The sequence below is a fragment of the Neodiprion pinetum genome, chromosome 1 (genome assembly GCF_021155775.2).
Source record: "Neodiprion pinetum isolate iyNeoPine1 chromosome 1, iyNeoPine1.2, whole genome shotgun sequence".
In the NCBI taxonomy this organism is placed as follows: domain Eukaryota; kingdom Metazoa; phylum Arthropoda; class Insecta; order Hymenoptera; family Diprionidae; genus Neodiprion; species Neodiprion pinetum.
Window position 1 is genome coordinate 21,228,487 of NC_060232.1, and position 15,754 is coordinate 21,244,240.

At 34.8% G+C, this 15,754-nt stretch overlaps 1 protein-coding gene and 2 long non-coding RNA genes across 4 annotated transcripts in view; 2 read left to right on the top strand and 1 right to left on the bottom strand.

The window, feature by feature from the left end:
- senju (UDP-galactose transporter senju) overlaps positions 1-13,594 on the bottom strand; it is a 66,326-nt gene extending 52,732 nt beyond the window's left edge. Inside the window, exons 1-2 of one of the 2 annotated variants that reach the window (XM_046609284.2) lie at positions 12,395-13,594; positions 11,262-11,379 (exon numbers count right to left, since the gene is read on the bottom strand). In XM_046609284.2, the coding sequence (XP_046465240.1) occupies positions 11,262-11,311 (50 nt within the window). In that variant the 5' untranslated portion in view covers positions 11,312-11,379; positions 12,395-13,594. Of the gene's footprint in view, positions 1-11,261; positions 11,380-12,051; positions 12,193-12,394 lie in introns of those variants that run through there. The other variant, XM_046609283.2, reaches the window with a different exon arrangement.
- LOC124210842 (uncharacterized) lies at positions 8,353-10,977 on the top strand. The gene is made up of 3 exons (XR_006881318.2): positions 8,353-8,766; positions 8,992-10,573; positions 10,951-10,977. It is a non-coding gene; the product is annotated as an uncharacterized lncRNA (long non-coding RNA).
- Positions 12,194-13,945, top strand: LOC124210844 (uncharacterized). The gene is made up of 2 exons (XR_006881319.2): positions 12,194-12,313; positions 12,850-13,945. It is a non-coding gene; the product is annotated as an uncharacterized lncRNA (long non-coding RNA).
- Positions 13,946-15,754: the final 1,809 nt, after the last annotated feature.

A 15,754-nucleotide genomic window follows, 5' to 3' on the forward strand; every position in this document is an offset into this window, starting at 1 on the left:
TTTTTTTTTTAAATGCTCATGGCTTTTCCAAAACCCGATATTAAAATAACATACTGTTCTTTTTCTCGTTTTGAGTCGTAGTTCCGCAAAGAAAATTATTCTTTTTTATTTTATTGAAGGGTTTTGGGGCATTCTACATCGAGTACGCACCACTTAAATCTGCCTTTTTTCATCGATTTGATAGAAAATCATTAACAAAAACGAAGATACCTATCCATTAATTCCTGTTCGTCAAAAATGCAGATATAAATGGCGAATAATTGACATAGAATGCCCCATATACGTTCCGGATATCCTCATCTAATAGTAGCATCAATGTCCGCAAGATTGTCATACTTACAGATAATTGACCGAAAGATTAGATGCGGCAGTAAATAAAATACCGAAATTGCAGGAAACACGTATGTATAAGCGTGAGGGTTTAGGGTTGAGATAAAAAATTGTGCTCTTGAACAGACCATTATTTATTTATTGATAGCAAATTTGGGGGGGAGGGGGTGGGCCGGTTGACAATCGTCCGAGCCTGTTTTAAAGATTACCCTGATACATACACGAAATTGTTTCTGAACCGGATGTGTTAACAATACTGGAAATACGTCCCGCAAAAAATCTATGTCATTGTACATACATACAATTACTACATACAACGGTTCAAGATTCGTGGCATATATTTTACAGGGCTGATCCTTGTTAAAATTCTGATGAAGATTTGCTTGCCAATTTTTTCTGTTTTTAATTCTCAACAAATAAGGATTTCATACTTTATTTGCTTCGTTTCATTTGTCAATTACACCTAGTTCTGAATGATGCTACCAAATTTTTTTTTTACATTAGACGAACTACCTGAAAGTTACTCATTAGGTGGAAATCGTTATAAAACTACACACCGTGACTTCTCGTAGATGGTATACGCTACGGATACGCTAGCGAGTTTTGGGTTGGTTTCTGCATCGTATACGACCTACGAAAAGTCAGGGTATGTGTTACTGCTGTACATCAAAGTCCGGCACAATCCTATAAGATTTCACAGAAATTTGGAACTCTCGAAGGAATCAACTTCTTCGGATTCCAAGTACTATCCCTCACACGCCACTGTCCCCACTATCCGCGCGGCCGTCACCTCTGCGTTTCCTCGCGTACCGTCCACATCCACTTTTCGCGGCGAAGGAAGCAAACGCGAGTGTTTTGGTAATTTGCCGTGTCACAAGTTCTAATCACGTGCAAATTTTCACGCGGCTAGTGTGTATACATATATTTGTTACAAACAACAATAATCTTGTGAATGCAACAATGGATAAGTTACGTCGCACGGCTGAACCGAAAAAAAGGTTAAATTTGACGCGCCGACGAACGAATCGTTCGTTGCAATGGTAAGTGTTTTATACTGCAAATTTCTGTTATGCAATTATAGATATCATTTACAAGAATCCTGCCAAATCTGCACTTGCTATGCAGGGTGATTCGTAATTCACAGCAAATACTTGACAGGGCGAATCCTTGTCAAAATTGGAGTCGAAAGTTCCCAAGAAATTTTTCGGGAAAACGCCTTTTTTCATTCAAAGAAATGGAAATTTAATTTTTTCGGATTTCTTTTTCGATCAACCTTTTAATTTCTTGGATCATCGTCAGAATTGATATCGAAATTCCCCGGTTGATTTATAAATAATTTGTACGAAAAAGTTATCCCTCGCGGAAAAAAGCCTCAAGTTGGTGTAAATTCGTACCCCCGACTTAGATAATGCTGAATTCCCATAAGAAAAAAATTGTGGGTACGAATTTACACCCTAGTCGAGGCTTTTGTCCATGAGGGATTTTCAAGAAATATTCGAGAAATTATTTATGAAGAAATAATTTGTACTACAATTTGTGAAAAAGTTAACCAGCGAATTTTGTTCTCAATTCTGATAATGATGCAGAAAAATTTATAAAAATTAAAACTAAACTGATAATATTCAATTGAATTTCAATTATTTTTTATGAAGAACGTCGTTTTTTCGAATAATTAATCAGGAACTTTCGACTTTGATTTTGACAAGGAAACCCTATAATATATTCGTCCAGAATCCGGAATCAACTTGTAGTCCCGTTAGGTTGTTTATTTCCGGACGTAAGCAGCGAAATTATTATTGTAATTATCTTTATGACGACTGACGATAATTTGACACAGGACTAGTTAGATAAAGTAAAATTTGTGAATATCTTCAGCATTTCGGTATCAACAATGCAAGTACGTTTCACTCCGAACGACGTATCGTACAAGAGAAAAACATATAGCTATACCACTTTGTATCAAGCAACGTTTACGGAGTAGACTTTGTATAATTTCCCACTGGCAAGCCGTTTTACTTTTCAAATACATAAACAATATGTAGCATAATAAAAACAAAGTACGAAATTAATTCGTTTACGAACAAATCAGATCCTCATTATTGAATACAGATAACGTGCCAAGATAATAAAGATTCCACAAATTAAAATTGTTTCAATACAAAACGTAACGTATAGTAATTATTTTGTCTCTACAGTGAATTAAAATTGAGTCGAAGCATAATTGGAATTTAATGAATTATTCTTATGTCACAGCATAATGATGACCGCGACACGCGCTCGTAGAAAAATTAACAATGCTCCAGATAGTCCAGTCATTATAGGCGAAAAACCGACCGAACCCACGAATAATTATTTAGTGATTTTTTTTTTCACAGCTGTCTCGGGGGGATCACTGGGAGTGTAAATTCAAAATGGTGACCAAATCATGCTTATGCGTATATTCGAAAAATGGTTTTTTTTTTGGTTGAGATGGTTTTTCTTGAATAACTCGGCCGGTTTTGATTTTACAGAAAAACCGTCAGAACAAAAGTTGTATAAATTTTGATTCTCTACAAGATTAGTTCCCACAGTTTTTCTTCTAGGATCAAGGTTTTTCGAATTAAACCTGAAAAACGCGACAAATTCGAAATATTTCCATTATCTCGTTTATTTTCAACTTAATGACATAAATGAGTAGCAACAAACTTGTTGAGAATCAAATTTTGAACAACTTCGGTTCTCACCTTTTTTTCCAAAAATCAATATTTTCGGAATTTAACCCGAAAAGGAAGGATTCTCCGTCAGCTTGGCCACTTTTTTTTCGACCATCTCAGATCTGCCCTATAATTGGATACATCAAAGTACTACTAAAAGGTACTCTGTGTGAATTTTTTCAGATTTTTTAATTAATTATTTGAGAAATTGCCGTTTTTTTTTAAACGAATATACACTACCGTTCATAAGTATGGAAACACTCGCCCCAGAGTGTTCTCATTGTACTCATGATGCTCATTGTATTTCTACGAAAATGTATACCGATGAGGAGTGGGGAGGGACTTTCAGCATTTTCATAGCATAGAAAAAAAATGTAGAAAACAAGTCGTCTTGTTTACGTTTGCTTCGAAAGAGTGGCGTTCGAAAGATCGTCGTTTTGTTGACATTTGTTTCGATCGTCGTTTTGTTATACATTTTTCAAAATATTGAGTAACCAAATTGTATACGTGTTTCAAATTGTTTTTCTCTGGGTGTCCCTAAATTGCCTCCCACGGACTAGCCAGCATGATACCTCGTTAAAATCCAACCGAGAATTTCTTTTCCGGAAGCTCGTCCGACGCATAGTTTTTGAATTATAAGCGATAGCGCTAGGCCAATCAGAGTCCACCATTTCATCTAGATTTACCGCCACGGAAATTGCTGTTTTGTTCGTCTGGGTGAATTATTATTATTCGTTTACGAATTAAATATCAGCACCTCCCCTCTCTCGCTGTTGTACCCCTTCTCGGGCGCTGACCTCGGTATTGTTGCCGCGGCACACGCTGCCGGCCGCACATCCATGGGCGCACACTTGTGTGTGTAAACAGAAGCGCATCCTCAAGCATAAGGAATACAGCAGCGAGAGAGGGGAGGTGCCGATATTTAATTCGTAAACGAATAATAATAATTCACCCAGTCGAACAAAACAGCAATTTCCGTGGCGGCTAATCTAGATGAAATGGTGCACTCTCATTGGCCTAGCGCCATCGCTTATAATTCAAAAACTATGCGTCGGACGAGCTTCCGGAAAAGAAATTCTCGGTTGGATTTTAACGAGGTATTATGCTGGCTAGTCCGTGGGAGGCAATTTAGGGACACCCTGTATAATCATTTTGATTTTTCGTTAGGAGTGTGCAGAACATAAGAATTGCTGAATGCTTCGTTGCGAATACCACAATCTTATCGAAGCCTAGATTCGAATGCTCGGAGAGTTCAATTATTATTATCGTCCGGTAATTTTCTTTTCCGATAATTGGAGAAATTTACACGTGTTGACATATACCCTAAGTACGATGCAAATATGCGAGAAATTTCAAATCTTGAAGAAAATAAATATTACGACTGTTATTATTTCATCATATAAACCATAAAAAGTCAGTTGGGACGAAATTTAGGTTCTTGAGTCAGAAATATCATCCTGACAAAAAATGATCGCGTATTTTCCAAAACAATGAAAGCTTTTTCGAAGTGATATGTGAGCATAAAAAGTCAAAATCTATTTCTACGATTTTTTTTCCGGAAGCGCCGAGTCATTCAATTTTGTTGCAAAATGAGCGCGCAGTAAACTTGAAGAATTATTATCTGATCTCCGGTTCTATTTGACGTAGAAAAATTATTCACAGCACATTCGCGAGCAGAGAGGATAAGCTTTCGTAAAAACTTTGGTTTGTCCGGAAACATTGAACATTGTAATTGTTATTAACGAACGAATTGTTTAATGGTACCATTTGTTGGCGAGACTTCTACCATTTTATACATTCTGTAAAAAATCTTTCCGATTACAAATAATCCGTCGGGTTTGACGAGGAATTTCCCATTCATATTCATTCCGAATGACCTACATTAGATATCTGCTATCGGTAGTAAAATATTGAACACGGTGAAATTTAGAGTGATTCGTAAAAAATGAATATCTTAATTTCAAAAGAATTATCTCAACTTTTCAGATTATTCAAGATGATCAAAATTTCTAATCACGCTATTCCATTTCATCAGATTCGACCATTCACTTTCAACATTTTTGGGTATAGTGAGATGGCGCCGACACATGGTTGTAAGAGAACAGAAAAGGACCCATGTATTTGTATGAGTCCTTATATGATAGGGGGGGGAGGGCTCGAATTGTGTGCCAAAGTATATTTTTATCCACAAGTACTAATCATGTTATGGATTCTACGTTGAAAAGGCGAAACAACCAAATAAACACGCTTATATTGTACAGGATAATCCATCGTAACCGTTGGACGGTCGCAATGTTACATGCAGATCGACATGCCGCGAGGATATCTTCATGGAGTGGTGAACTATGTTCAAATTACATTACTTCGCAAAGGATGTTAGAAACTCCCATCAACCGGGAGAAGAAACTGTTTTGCACAACCCGCAGCTTCATAGTTACCTCGAATCTTGGATACTATTTCCTTGTATTTAATATTTCAGAGGGTATAAAAATAATCCTCAACGTCGATGTTAACAATTGTTTCATACATCCATAGTAACATGAATAAAGTGTTCCAATATTATATATAATCATTTTTTGAAACCCTTTTCATTAGTAAAATAGCTTCGAACATAAAATTATTTCATTATTGTCAGTAGAGTTGTGTGTAACAAGCGATGTACAATTTCAGAATGATTTCGATACCTATGTCGAAGAATAGTCATGCAAGGTCGTAGCGATGCTTCATAAAACGAGACCACAACGATTCGTACCCGTTTTGTTTCAATCGTATTTTTCGAACATATTTGCAAATATCTACAAATGGTGAATGGTGATATTTATGAAATCATTTTGAAAATACTTCGTGCTGTGTAAAACTAATATTGCGCGATATGTTTTAATGTATATGGGACATTCTTTTACAACCGAACACCTTTGTGATCGACACATTTTTGAATTAGCTGAAATTTTTTTTACGGGTTCTATACCGAAAAAATAGGGATACGTATTCGAGGATTTTTGATTTCACATATTTCGTAAAATAGAGGGCATCGAAAATTTGATAATTTGGTGTTTTTTTGCTTGGAAGACTCACTTTCAAAAATTCATAACGCCGGTTCTATTTGAGCTGGAAAGTTCGTTTTTTTCATCTCAAAGCTAATAAAATGAATTTTATCACAACAATTCTTTCATTAACGATTATTCCGAAATTTGTACTGTTATAAACAATTAATATGTTTCAATCGATTTTTAACAATTGCCCCAACCTCGTAGCGAGTTCTTAGCACAACCATCGTATTCTACGTCAAATTTTTCGTCCATAACGTATTTTTAATTGATGGAGAAATTATTATTACTGGAGGAAAAGAATTAATTTATCTAGCGCGGCACGTCACATCGGCGCGCGGGTTCCATTGCACGCCTCGTTATCTTGCCTTATATCGTTTTCCTCTGTAATATAAATGATTAATTTAATTTTTTCCTACAGTAATAATAATTTCTCCATCAAATAAAAATGCGTTATTGATAGATAATTTGACGTAGAATACGATGGTCGTGCTGAGAACTCGCTACGAGGTGAAGGCGATTGTTAAAATTCGATTTAAACATATTAATTATTTATAACAATATAAATTTCGGAATAATCGTAAATGAAAGAATTGTAGTATTAAAATTCATTTCATTAGCTTTGGGTTGAAAAAACAAACTTTTCAGCTCAAATAGAACCGGCGTTATGAATTTTTGAAAATTAGTCTCCATGCCAAAAAACACCAAATTATCAAATTTTCGATCCCCTCTATGGTACAAAATATGTACAATAAAAAAATCCTCGAATACGTATCCCTATTTTTTCGATATAGAGCCCGTGAAAAAATTTTAAGCTACATCAAAATTGTGTCGGTCGATTTTTATCTAAATCTGTCCGATTCGTCAGAGAATCTCCCATATTCAAGGGTGTTTCACGGAACGCGAAATTGAATTTGCTATATTCACCGTAAAACTATCAAAATAATCAGTTCGGTCGTGATGCAGTCGCTACACGCATGACGTCATCATTTGCATGCATAATTCGAGTCAGTCCTGTTGGTATGGTTACCGACTCAGATTCAGGCCCATTACCGACCGCGTTTTGTCTAATATTGTGTTGCGCTACTCCCCGGTGGAGAGTACTACCTTCGAATGGTTTGGAACCGAGGAAACTTACGCAGAGGGCGCTTCGATCGATTACAACTTTGAGATCCAGGTCAGCGACACCTTAACGCTGTCAATTACTAGTAGGTGGTCTCAACTATCCAACCATGTCCCGGTTCCACTCAGGGAGCTAATTAACGCGTTAAACATTTGTTTCAAGGCTACCATCTTTAAATTTAACAACACTAACTACGCCCAAACTTATGGTTTACCTATGGGCTCTCCGCTCTCCCCAATCTTGTCCGTTCTTGTGATGGATGATCTAGACCAATGCTGCATTCAAAAATTGGATTTCGCTCTTCCATTGTATTTTAGATATATTGACGATATAATTACAGCTGCCCCTAAAAACAAGATGGAAACTCGTCCTGAAGTTTTCAATAGTTTCCACCCTAGGTTACAATTCACCATTGAACCTGAAATTAACGGCCAAATTAGTTTTTTAGACGTTCTAATCATTAACGATAATCAGTTCATCAAAACTGACTGGTACCACAAATCTACGTGGTCACAAAGGTATCTAAATTATCGTTCGCACCATCCTAGATCATACAAGACTGGTACGATCTATTGCTTGGTGGACAGAGCCATCAGATTGTCTAGCTCAGAATTTCACAACAAAAATCTTTCCTTGATCTATGACGCATTACGCAAGAACGACTATCCTGCCCTCATGTTGCAGAATCATATACAGAAGAGACACCTCTCGATTTTGTCATCTAATGACTCCAACCACAATGATCTTGGCGACGTTCCTGTCGTTCCAAAAAATTTTGTGTTCATCACGCATGTCGCTGGCCTTTTTGAGTCGTTAAACAGAATTTTTGCTAGGTACAACATCCAATTTGTTGGAAAAAACAAGCATGACTTATCCCAATTTTTTGACTCAAGCAAAGACCGTCTACCCTTGGACAACCGCTCTTGTGTGGTTTACAAAATTCCCTGCAAAAACTGTGACAAGATATACATTGGGCAAACAAGTAGGCAATTACATACTAGAATTAAGGAGCACAAACGCAACATTCATGGCCTAGATGAAAATTACACTGCTTTAACCAGACATTCCATTGAACTAGACCATGTCTTTAATTATGAACGGGCTAGCGTCTTAGCTGTGGAACCGTTGTATTACAAACGCCTTCTTCTTGAGATGTGTAACATTGTTGCACATCCTCTTTCAGTTAATTTGCGTCAAGATATTAAACACCTCAGTAATATCTATACGTCGGTAATACACCATTCTTAGTTCCCCTAAGTTACCTATTGTGCATATCTCTACTTTATCATCAAAATTGTCCTTTTTTGGCTTCTATGTTCCTAGGTCATATCTATGTCTCCTACTTGCCGGTAAGCCTTCTTCTGGTCCGACCATTGTTGTGTCAACGCCTCTAACGGTCATCTAAATTCAATGTCGTGCCTTCCTTGCCATTAATTTTGCTCTATGATGTGTGCTTGGGAGTTCCGTATTGCACTGTATAATGTAATAGTGTATTTTATAATTTTATTCTATAAAACTGTTTCATCGGCATGTTCCACATCATGCTTTTTTATCAAAAAAATTGTGGCACCAGGTGATTATAATACCGTTTTCTGTTAAATTAAATCGCATTCACTTGGTGATGTGTTTTCTATGTAAACCATTTGTTAAATTGTATATTTTATATTATTGTATCTTTATTTTTAATTTAATTATCATTTATCTATTTATGAATTATTTATTTATTTTACTTTTTTCTATATATGTTTTGTTCTTCCTTCTCGCTCTCTGTATATAACCTTGGCTTGTCCTGTGACAGATTATCATGTTAAAAAAAGTTCGTTCTGAGGAGCGCTCCCACCCGGGCCGAAACGTTAACAAATTGACGTCTGTTTCATTGACCTTCATATCCAAGAAACAAATATTTATTCGTCATCATCGAGGTCAAGACAATCATATACGTTCAATTACAACATCAACAACGATACAAAAAAGAATGGTTTTGTGCTCACGTCACAATTGAGTTGTCTTCAAGTGACCTATGAATAATATGGCTAATGAAATTACTCAGATTCTTAGTCAGAAATTCAATCAAATAGCGATTGTAGCAAATCATAAGCATACGCGGATTACAGTTCAAGAGGTTGCGGATTACAGTTCAGGAGGTTGGTGACTAACTCTAGAGTCTAGAGGACTGCGAAAACACGAAAGTGAAACTCCAAAATTATATCTATTCACGTATCAAATGTGTGAAACTCAAAAAATTACAATAAATTTGTACTGTGAAATTTTCACAAATACTTCAGATTTCATCTTTTATCCTGCGCAATTTTGTTATAAAGGATAAGGTTGTTTTTAAATACCCTTCATTCACAGTAATAACTAATAATTCCAGTAAAAATTTAAAAAGAGTGAAAAAGACTAATAATTTAGATTATAATTTATGGCGCGTCATTCAATATTTCAAATTGTACAATTTCTAAGAAATATTGAATCATTAATATCAGTGTGTTTTTGCTCGAAAATACGCAATTTTTTTAATTAATTTGCATGACCCCCGCGAGAATTGTTTTTGGTTGATTATAACACAATACACAACTCTGTATAATCGACTTGTACAATGTGGAAAAACAAGTCAGTGAATATTCTTGCATATTATTCTTTTTGCATCAAAGATGTTTCAAAATATTTTTGGTATTTGGAAATATGTCCCATACATCCTTATGCTAAATGTTGTACTGACTTATAAATCTGATTCTAATCTTAACTCAATGTTAAAAGGCTGCTATATCTTTACTTACAGAGTTGAATGTCAATCTTTTATACTATTGTCAAAGCCCATGCAGGACTGATGTGAACATGTGGTAGTCAACGCAATTTTACATGTAGTACCGAACAAACATATCAAAAAACTCCTGTTTTATGCACACGTAAGGCCAGGAAAAGCATTCCAACAATAAATGGCAATTTAATTACAAAAATACATTTCTTGGCATCATAGCTGCATCAAAAGGAAATATTTATTCTGGTAGTTATATTCGTCATTGCACGTAGAATTGCACTGACTACAGCAATTTCACATCAGTGAGGCGTAGGCTTTGATAACAAGCAAAATAGGACATGGTCGTCTTTTTTTTTATTGCATGAATCGTTAGTATAACTATTCAAGAATATGTGGTCAAAATTTCAAAGCAAAATTCCCATTAGTTCGAATGCAATGAGCACTTAAGTGACCGCCCGTCGGTTCTGTGAAGAAGCGCACGGTAATTATAACGGAGCGGTCGCCCAGGCCCTTCTTTTCCAGCTACCTGCCTCAATACCGCTGTGCTATTGAATAATAGAATGACGCATATGAGCAAGAAGAGGGATTGCTATATGGTGCTGGAATAGCTGATTAACCGGTGAGCATTTTTTATTATTAATTACTGCCTTGAATTTCTCGTTTTTGCTACACTTTATTTCAAACGCGTTTTTCTCGAAACGACTTTTTGTTCGACTTGCGTACATTCTAGCTCAAAAAGTTATTGATCAATCGTTCTGAAATTTGGTATAGATATTCTTTATTCAATTCCACGTGATATGAACCTAATTCGGGGATTATATTGTTATTAAAATTATATGTTTTTATGCAAGAAAGATGAAAAAATATAATATAAAAACATGACATTGTGTTCAAACACCTCAAAAACATGCAATTTTCAATTTGTTTGATCAAAATTAGGTTCATATTCTTAGAAAATATGTTTTTAATGAAAAAAAAAAATCCTGATGATTACAGATAAAAATTGCGACGTCAGGGATGTACGCAAGCCAAATGCTCGGATGGCAATCGCCCATGGAATGCACGCGGTAACTCCACTATTTCCGGCGGAAATCATTTGAAAAAATTTCAAAGTGCACTTGAAAACATAAATAAAATATCCTCCAAGTTTAAACGTTTTGTGATTATTCCTTCCTGGTTAAAAAAAATCATGAAAAACAGCAAAATTTCGACCTCATAAACCGGTTTCCCCCCTTAATCATGGTAACTTCAACTTGTTATGAAGTTTAATCGATCGAAAAGTCAAGGAAATGTATGTCTTTACTTACTCTCTACAGTAAAATCCAATTGATAAAATCAGCTTTAGTATCTCCGTCATTAGTACCACAGTGACAGTATTGTACTTGTAGGAATTTTCTTCATTTTGAGACCATGTTACTAAGATTCCTGAAAAATGTGTGAAATACTAATCAATAATGACTTATAAATTGAATAATAGTAACTGACAAGTTAATTATTTTATAAGCATAAAAACACTTGGTCCCTTGAGAGCTGAAATTTTCTCAATTATCATACGTGTGTGCCTGAAATTCTGAACAACCACTGCAATGAAAATTCAAGGATTCTGTACCAAGCTAGTTTTTGTTGGCAAACTATTCAACATCCTGCATTACAGATTTATCAATTTGGATTAAAAAATTTAACGAAACGCCTATCTTGGTATAATATACTAATTAATATTTTTGGTGTAATGTGCGTTTAGAACTTCATGCACATTAGTTAATAACAAATAATGTAATCACAGGAGTGTTCTTTTTTGAAATAGAAGCCAGTTTGCAAAACAATTTTTATAATCGATTTGTTTCACGTGGTAATTAGATGATAAATTTTTAAATTAGCGTATCTTATAAAGGCGCTCTAATAACTTTCAAAAAGATTCCAGTATAAATACGAAAAATGAACAGACCGGCATTTCTATTTCCAGATAAGTGTGAATGAAATTTCGATATTCTTTGTTTTCTCCTAGTCAGGTTTGATCGTCTGAATGATGAAAATTACCATAGAATTTTAAAACGAGAATCAAAAAAATCGCCGACAACTTAGCCTCAAATAACGTACCTTGATTAACGAACAGTGTCATATAGGAAATGAATACGACGACACTCCATCGCGATGGGAAAAGCTCCTGACAATTTATATTCACCATTTTCAAACCGTGGGCATATTCAAGATTCTAGTTATTTAAGCCAGAACATTTTACAGTATCGCCTGGCACTAGCTGTTGCGAATGTGGAGAGTATCGGAAGTTGGAGCTTTCGTAGTTGCGGCTACAGAGATACAATTATCAGCGGTTGCGCCTGACGTCAACGCGGAACTGATTGTGAGTGTATGCGTTGAAAAGATTATTTTATGCGTGACTAAGATTGTTAGTAACTGAAACGGTACACTGTGTTTTACTTACATACTGTGTCACTGGTGATGCCAGATACACTTGGTTCGCACCGTTTTGCTGACAAAATTAATGCAACATTGATGCAAGATTTTTGCCCCGAGTACAGCAGCTCGTGTCTGTCAGTGTAAATATAACTAACCCCATAACCGAAGTCACGATGGACCTTCTGGTGTACAGCTAGGTAGAAGAGAGTTTAGTCGTGGGATTAAATTGCTATATGAGAAATTAATTTAGTTATTTTTACGTCTTTATATACGTAAATGCAACAAAAACTGTTATACAACCATTCTTGCACCAATCTTGTCAGCAAAACACGGTAGGTACAAAATGTGGCCAACGCTACAATTACAGTAATACAACATGCGAGTCAAACACAGTATATGACTTCACTCTACACCCTGTATGCACTGGTATAACCAGCTTGAGGCTCTATGACAAACGTAAATTAAGTGAGAGACTCCTAGATCTTTGGTGGAAACGGCTGCTGACATCTCCCAAGCAGCACATTTTGAAAAGCCGTCAGAAAGAAAGTCCAGAAGCACATCAGAAACTCGATTTTTCTGCCTGTTGAGCTTTTTTTCGCGTTTGAGATACTTGGACTTCGGTATTTGTAGATACAAATCGACCAAGGCACATTCTTTATTCGAGGAATATGTATGTATTTATGTATTTTACGAGCCGATAAGACAGCGACAAATTGTAGAACTGCTGAAAAAAATTGTTTTGCTGTTAGGCGCTTACTACTAATCTTATAAAATAATTTATTTTAACTGACATCGTAACTGTGATAAAACATTATGTTGAAGGAGTGTTACATACTAATACCGCGCAAAAGTACTTCCTATTTATACCACATTTTGCATGCACCTTATCTCATTCCATGTTCTAGAAGTACATTAATATTTTACAAATGAACTATTGTCAAACATTAAAAAAAAACATTCAGATAAATATAATGTGATGCACTAGAGAAATATAGTTATTGCGACACATGTTCCTCAACTTCTCTGAAAAATTTTTCGGATGAGAATCTACTTTTACAGGAAAAAGAATGTCCTATTTTTCGTATGAAACTTATCAACTGAATTTTTCTGTAATATTCTCAAAATTTTACTGTGTTTTTTCATTCATATTTGTGTCCTGAGACTAACAAGGAGAGTATTAGACAATCGAATCTGATGAACATATTTTCAGCCAAAAGAATGTTCCTGGAATTTTCAGTGAAATCTGTGATCCGAGGGTCAATACTCTTGTAGGCACGACACTTTTTTACACCAGTTCTGTTATCCGGTGAAGGGTAGCTAAAATCTACCTAATTTTTGATGCAGGACCCTTTTCTTAACTATCGGCACCCAAATGTTTCGACTTTTCTGTGGGCAGGAGTATCGTGTGCAATATTGCCGTGTGCATTGAAGTTTCTGTGTGCAAACGTACTGTACACTATTGCCAAAATTATTGTGTGCAAACAGGCCATGCTAACAGGCCGTGTAGGAATGGTTTACAAAAGTGCCTTGGGCTGATAGACTGTGTCCAAATGATACTCACACAAAATTGAATGTTCCGCGTTTAGAAAAATATGTCTTCTCCAACGTGTAGCATTACTTGACAACTAGTTACAAAGTAGATATGCAAGTATGAATATGCATAGAGTTGTAGAAAGGCCGTATTACATTGATGTGTATTATTATTTTATTACTCTAATTAACATATTACTTAATACTACGTCTATACCAATCATTTACATAATTGGTCAGTGACAATAACGCGCTATATACTGAATTTCTTCATAACTAAATCCTATGAGGTAATCCTTTTATGTTATGCACAATATATTTAACACAATGCAAATTGATATTTGATTAATATATTTATAATTTATAAACATTCACCTTTGGCAATTAGGATGTGCCGTATGCAATTTTGATAAAAATTTAATTTCATAAAATATTAATATTGAAACTAAGAAATCAAGTTCAAACACATGATTAAAATTATTTTACTTGTAATATTTAATTTATATCACAATTGTGAAAGTTTTGCACCTTCAATTGACACGTCAAAAAATAAACACGATAATTTATTATTATTATCACTATTATTCATTTAAGCCAAAGTCAAGTTAGTACTACATTAGATGCATGCGATTGTGTGAATTTAAATAATCAACACATATTACACAACTGAAATACAAATTCCTAAAAACTAATTCATTTTTTTCATGTCTTCAACTCCTCACTTGAAAATTAATATTAGTTTACGAATTTTACTTTTGTTGATTTTTTTTACGGCTCAATCATACCTCAAAAAAGTCGATACATTACAGCTGAAAAATCAAAAACGTAAAGATACTCTAACTCTCAATTTTCAAGGGAAGTTTTTTGAAAACTGCCGTCTTTCTGTTTCATGGAACACATTGCGTTTAAACAACATTAGATACATATATACTTCAAATCTTGAAAGATTGGACTTGCAATCTACTAAACCAGCAGGATCAATATTAGGTGACATATCTCAATGTAAAACTTAGATAGTATAGTCAGAAAACACAGAATTATTTTAAACTAATTATTTTCAGTATTTCAGTAGATATCTGATTTCGTTTGCATGACTTTGACGATGAATTTTTAATTTCGGGAGAATTCTTTGTCAATACTCGATGCCGATATCAGACAAAGCTGAGTGAGAAAGATTAGAGAAAGAGTAGGAGACTTAGACGTAAATACAATATTCGATCTTGTTTAGTTTCTTCGAACTAATTGCAAGTATCAAAGGTACATTGATTACGGATAACAAAAATGCGACCAAGGCTGAGGTAACAAATTTGAAATATTTTCAAACCTCGTCAATCAAAAGTAACCTATGAAACATGTTGAGTATCATTATACTGCTCAACATAGCCATGAAGTCAAAGGTTCTTCATTACTGATGTAATACTAGCAAATTTTGCAATCGTTCGATAACTTTCTATTACTTATTAAATAGAAATAAATATTTTAGAGTGACATCAATTCAAAAGAAAAACTCATGTTTATATTGGTATGCTTTGGTTTCGAAAGCATAGTATCAATTTGTTGTAAAATTTGCATGACATTTGGCTTTCATATTCAATTTCCCTCATACTTAAATATGAATTGATAATTTTAACATGGTTATTCCTAATTAATTCGAACAGGCATTAAATTAAAATATATATATATATATATTTTTTTTTAACCAACGGATTTTCTTTCAGTGATACGAGATACATTCAACACCGGATAAAATTCAACAAAAACTCTTAAGTAGTTTGACTATTAATCTTACATGAAACTATTATATCCCTGTAACAGATTTGTGGAAAAACTATGATATTCACACAAAATTATAAAC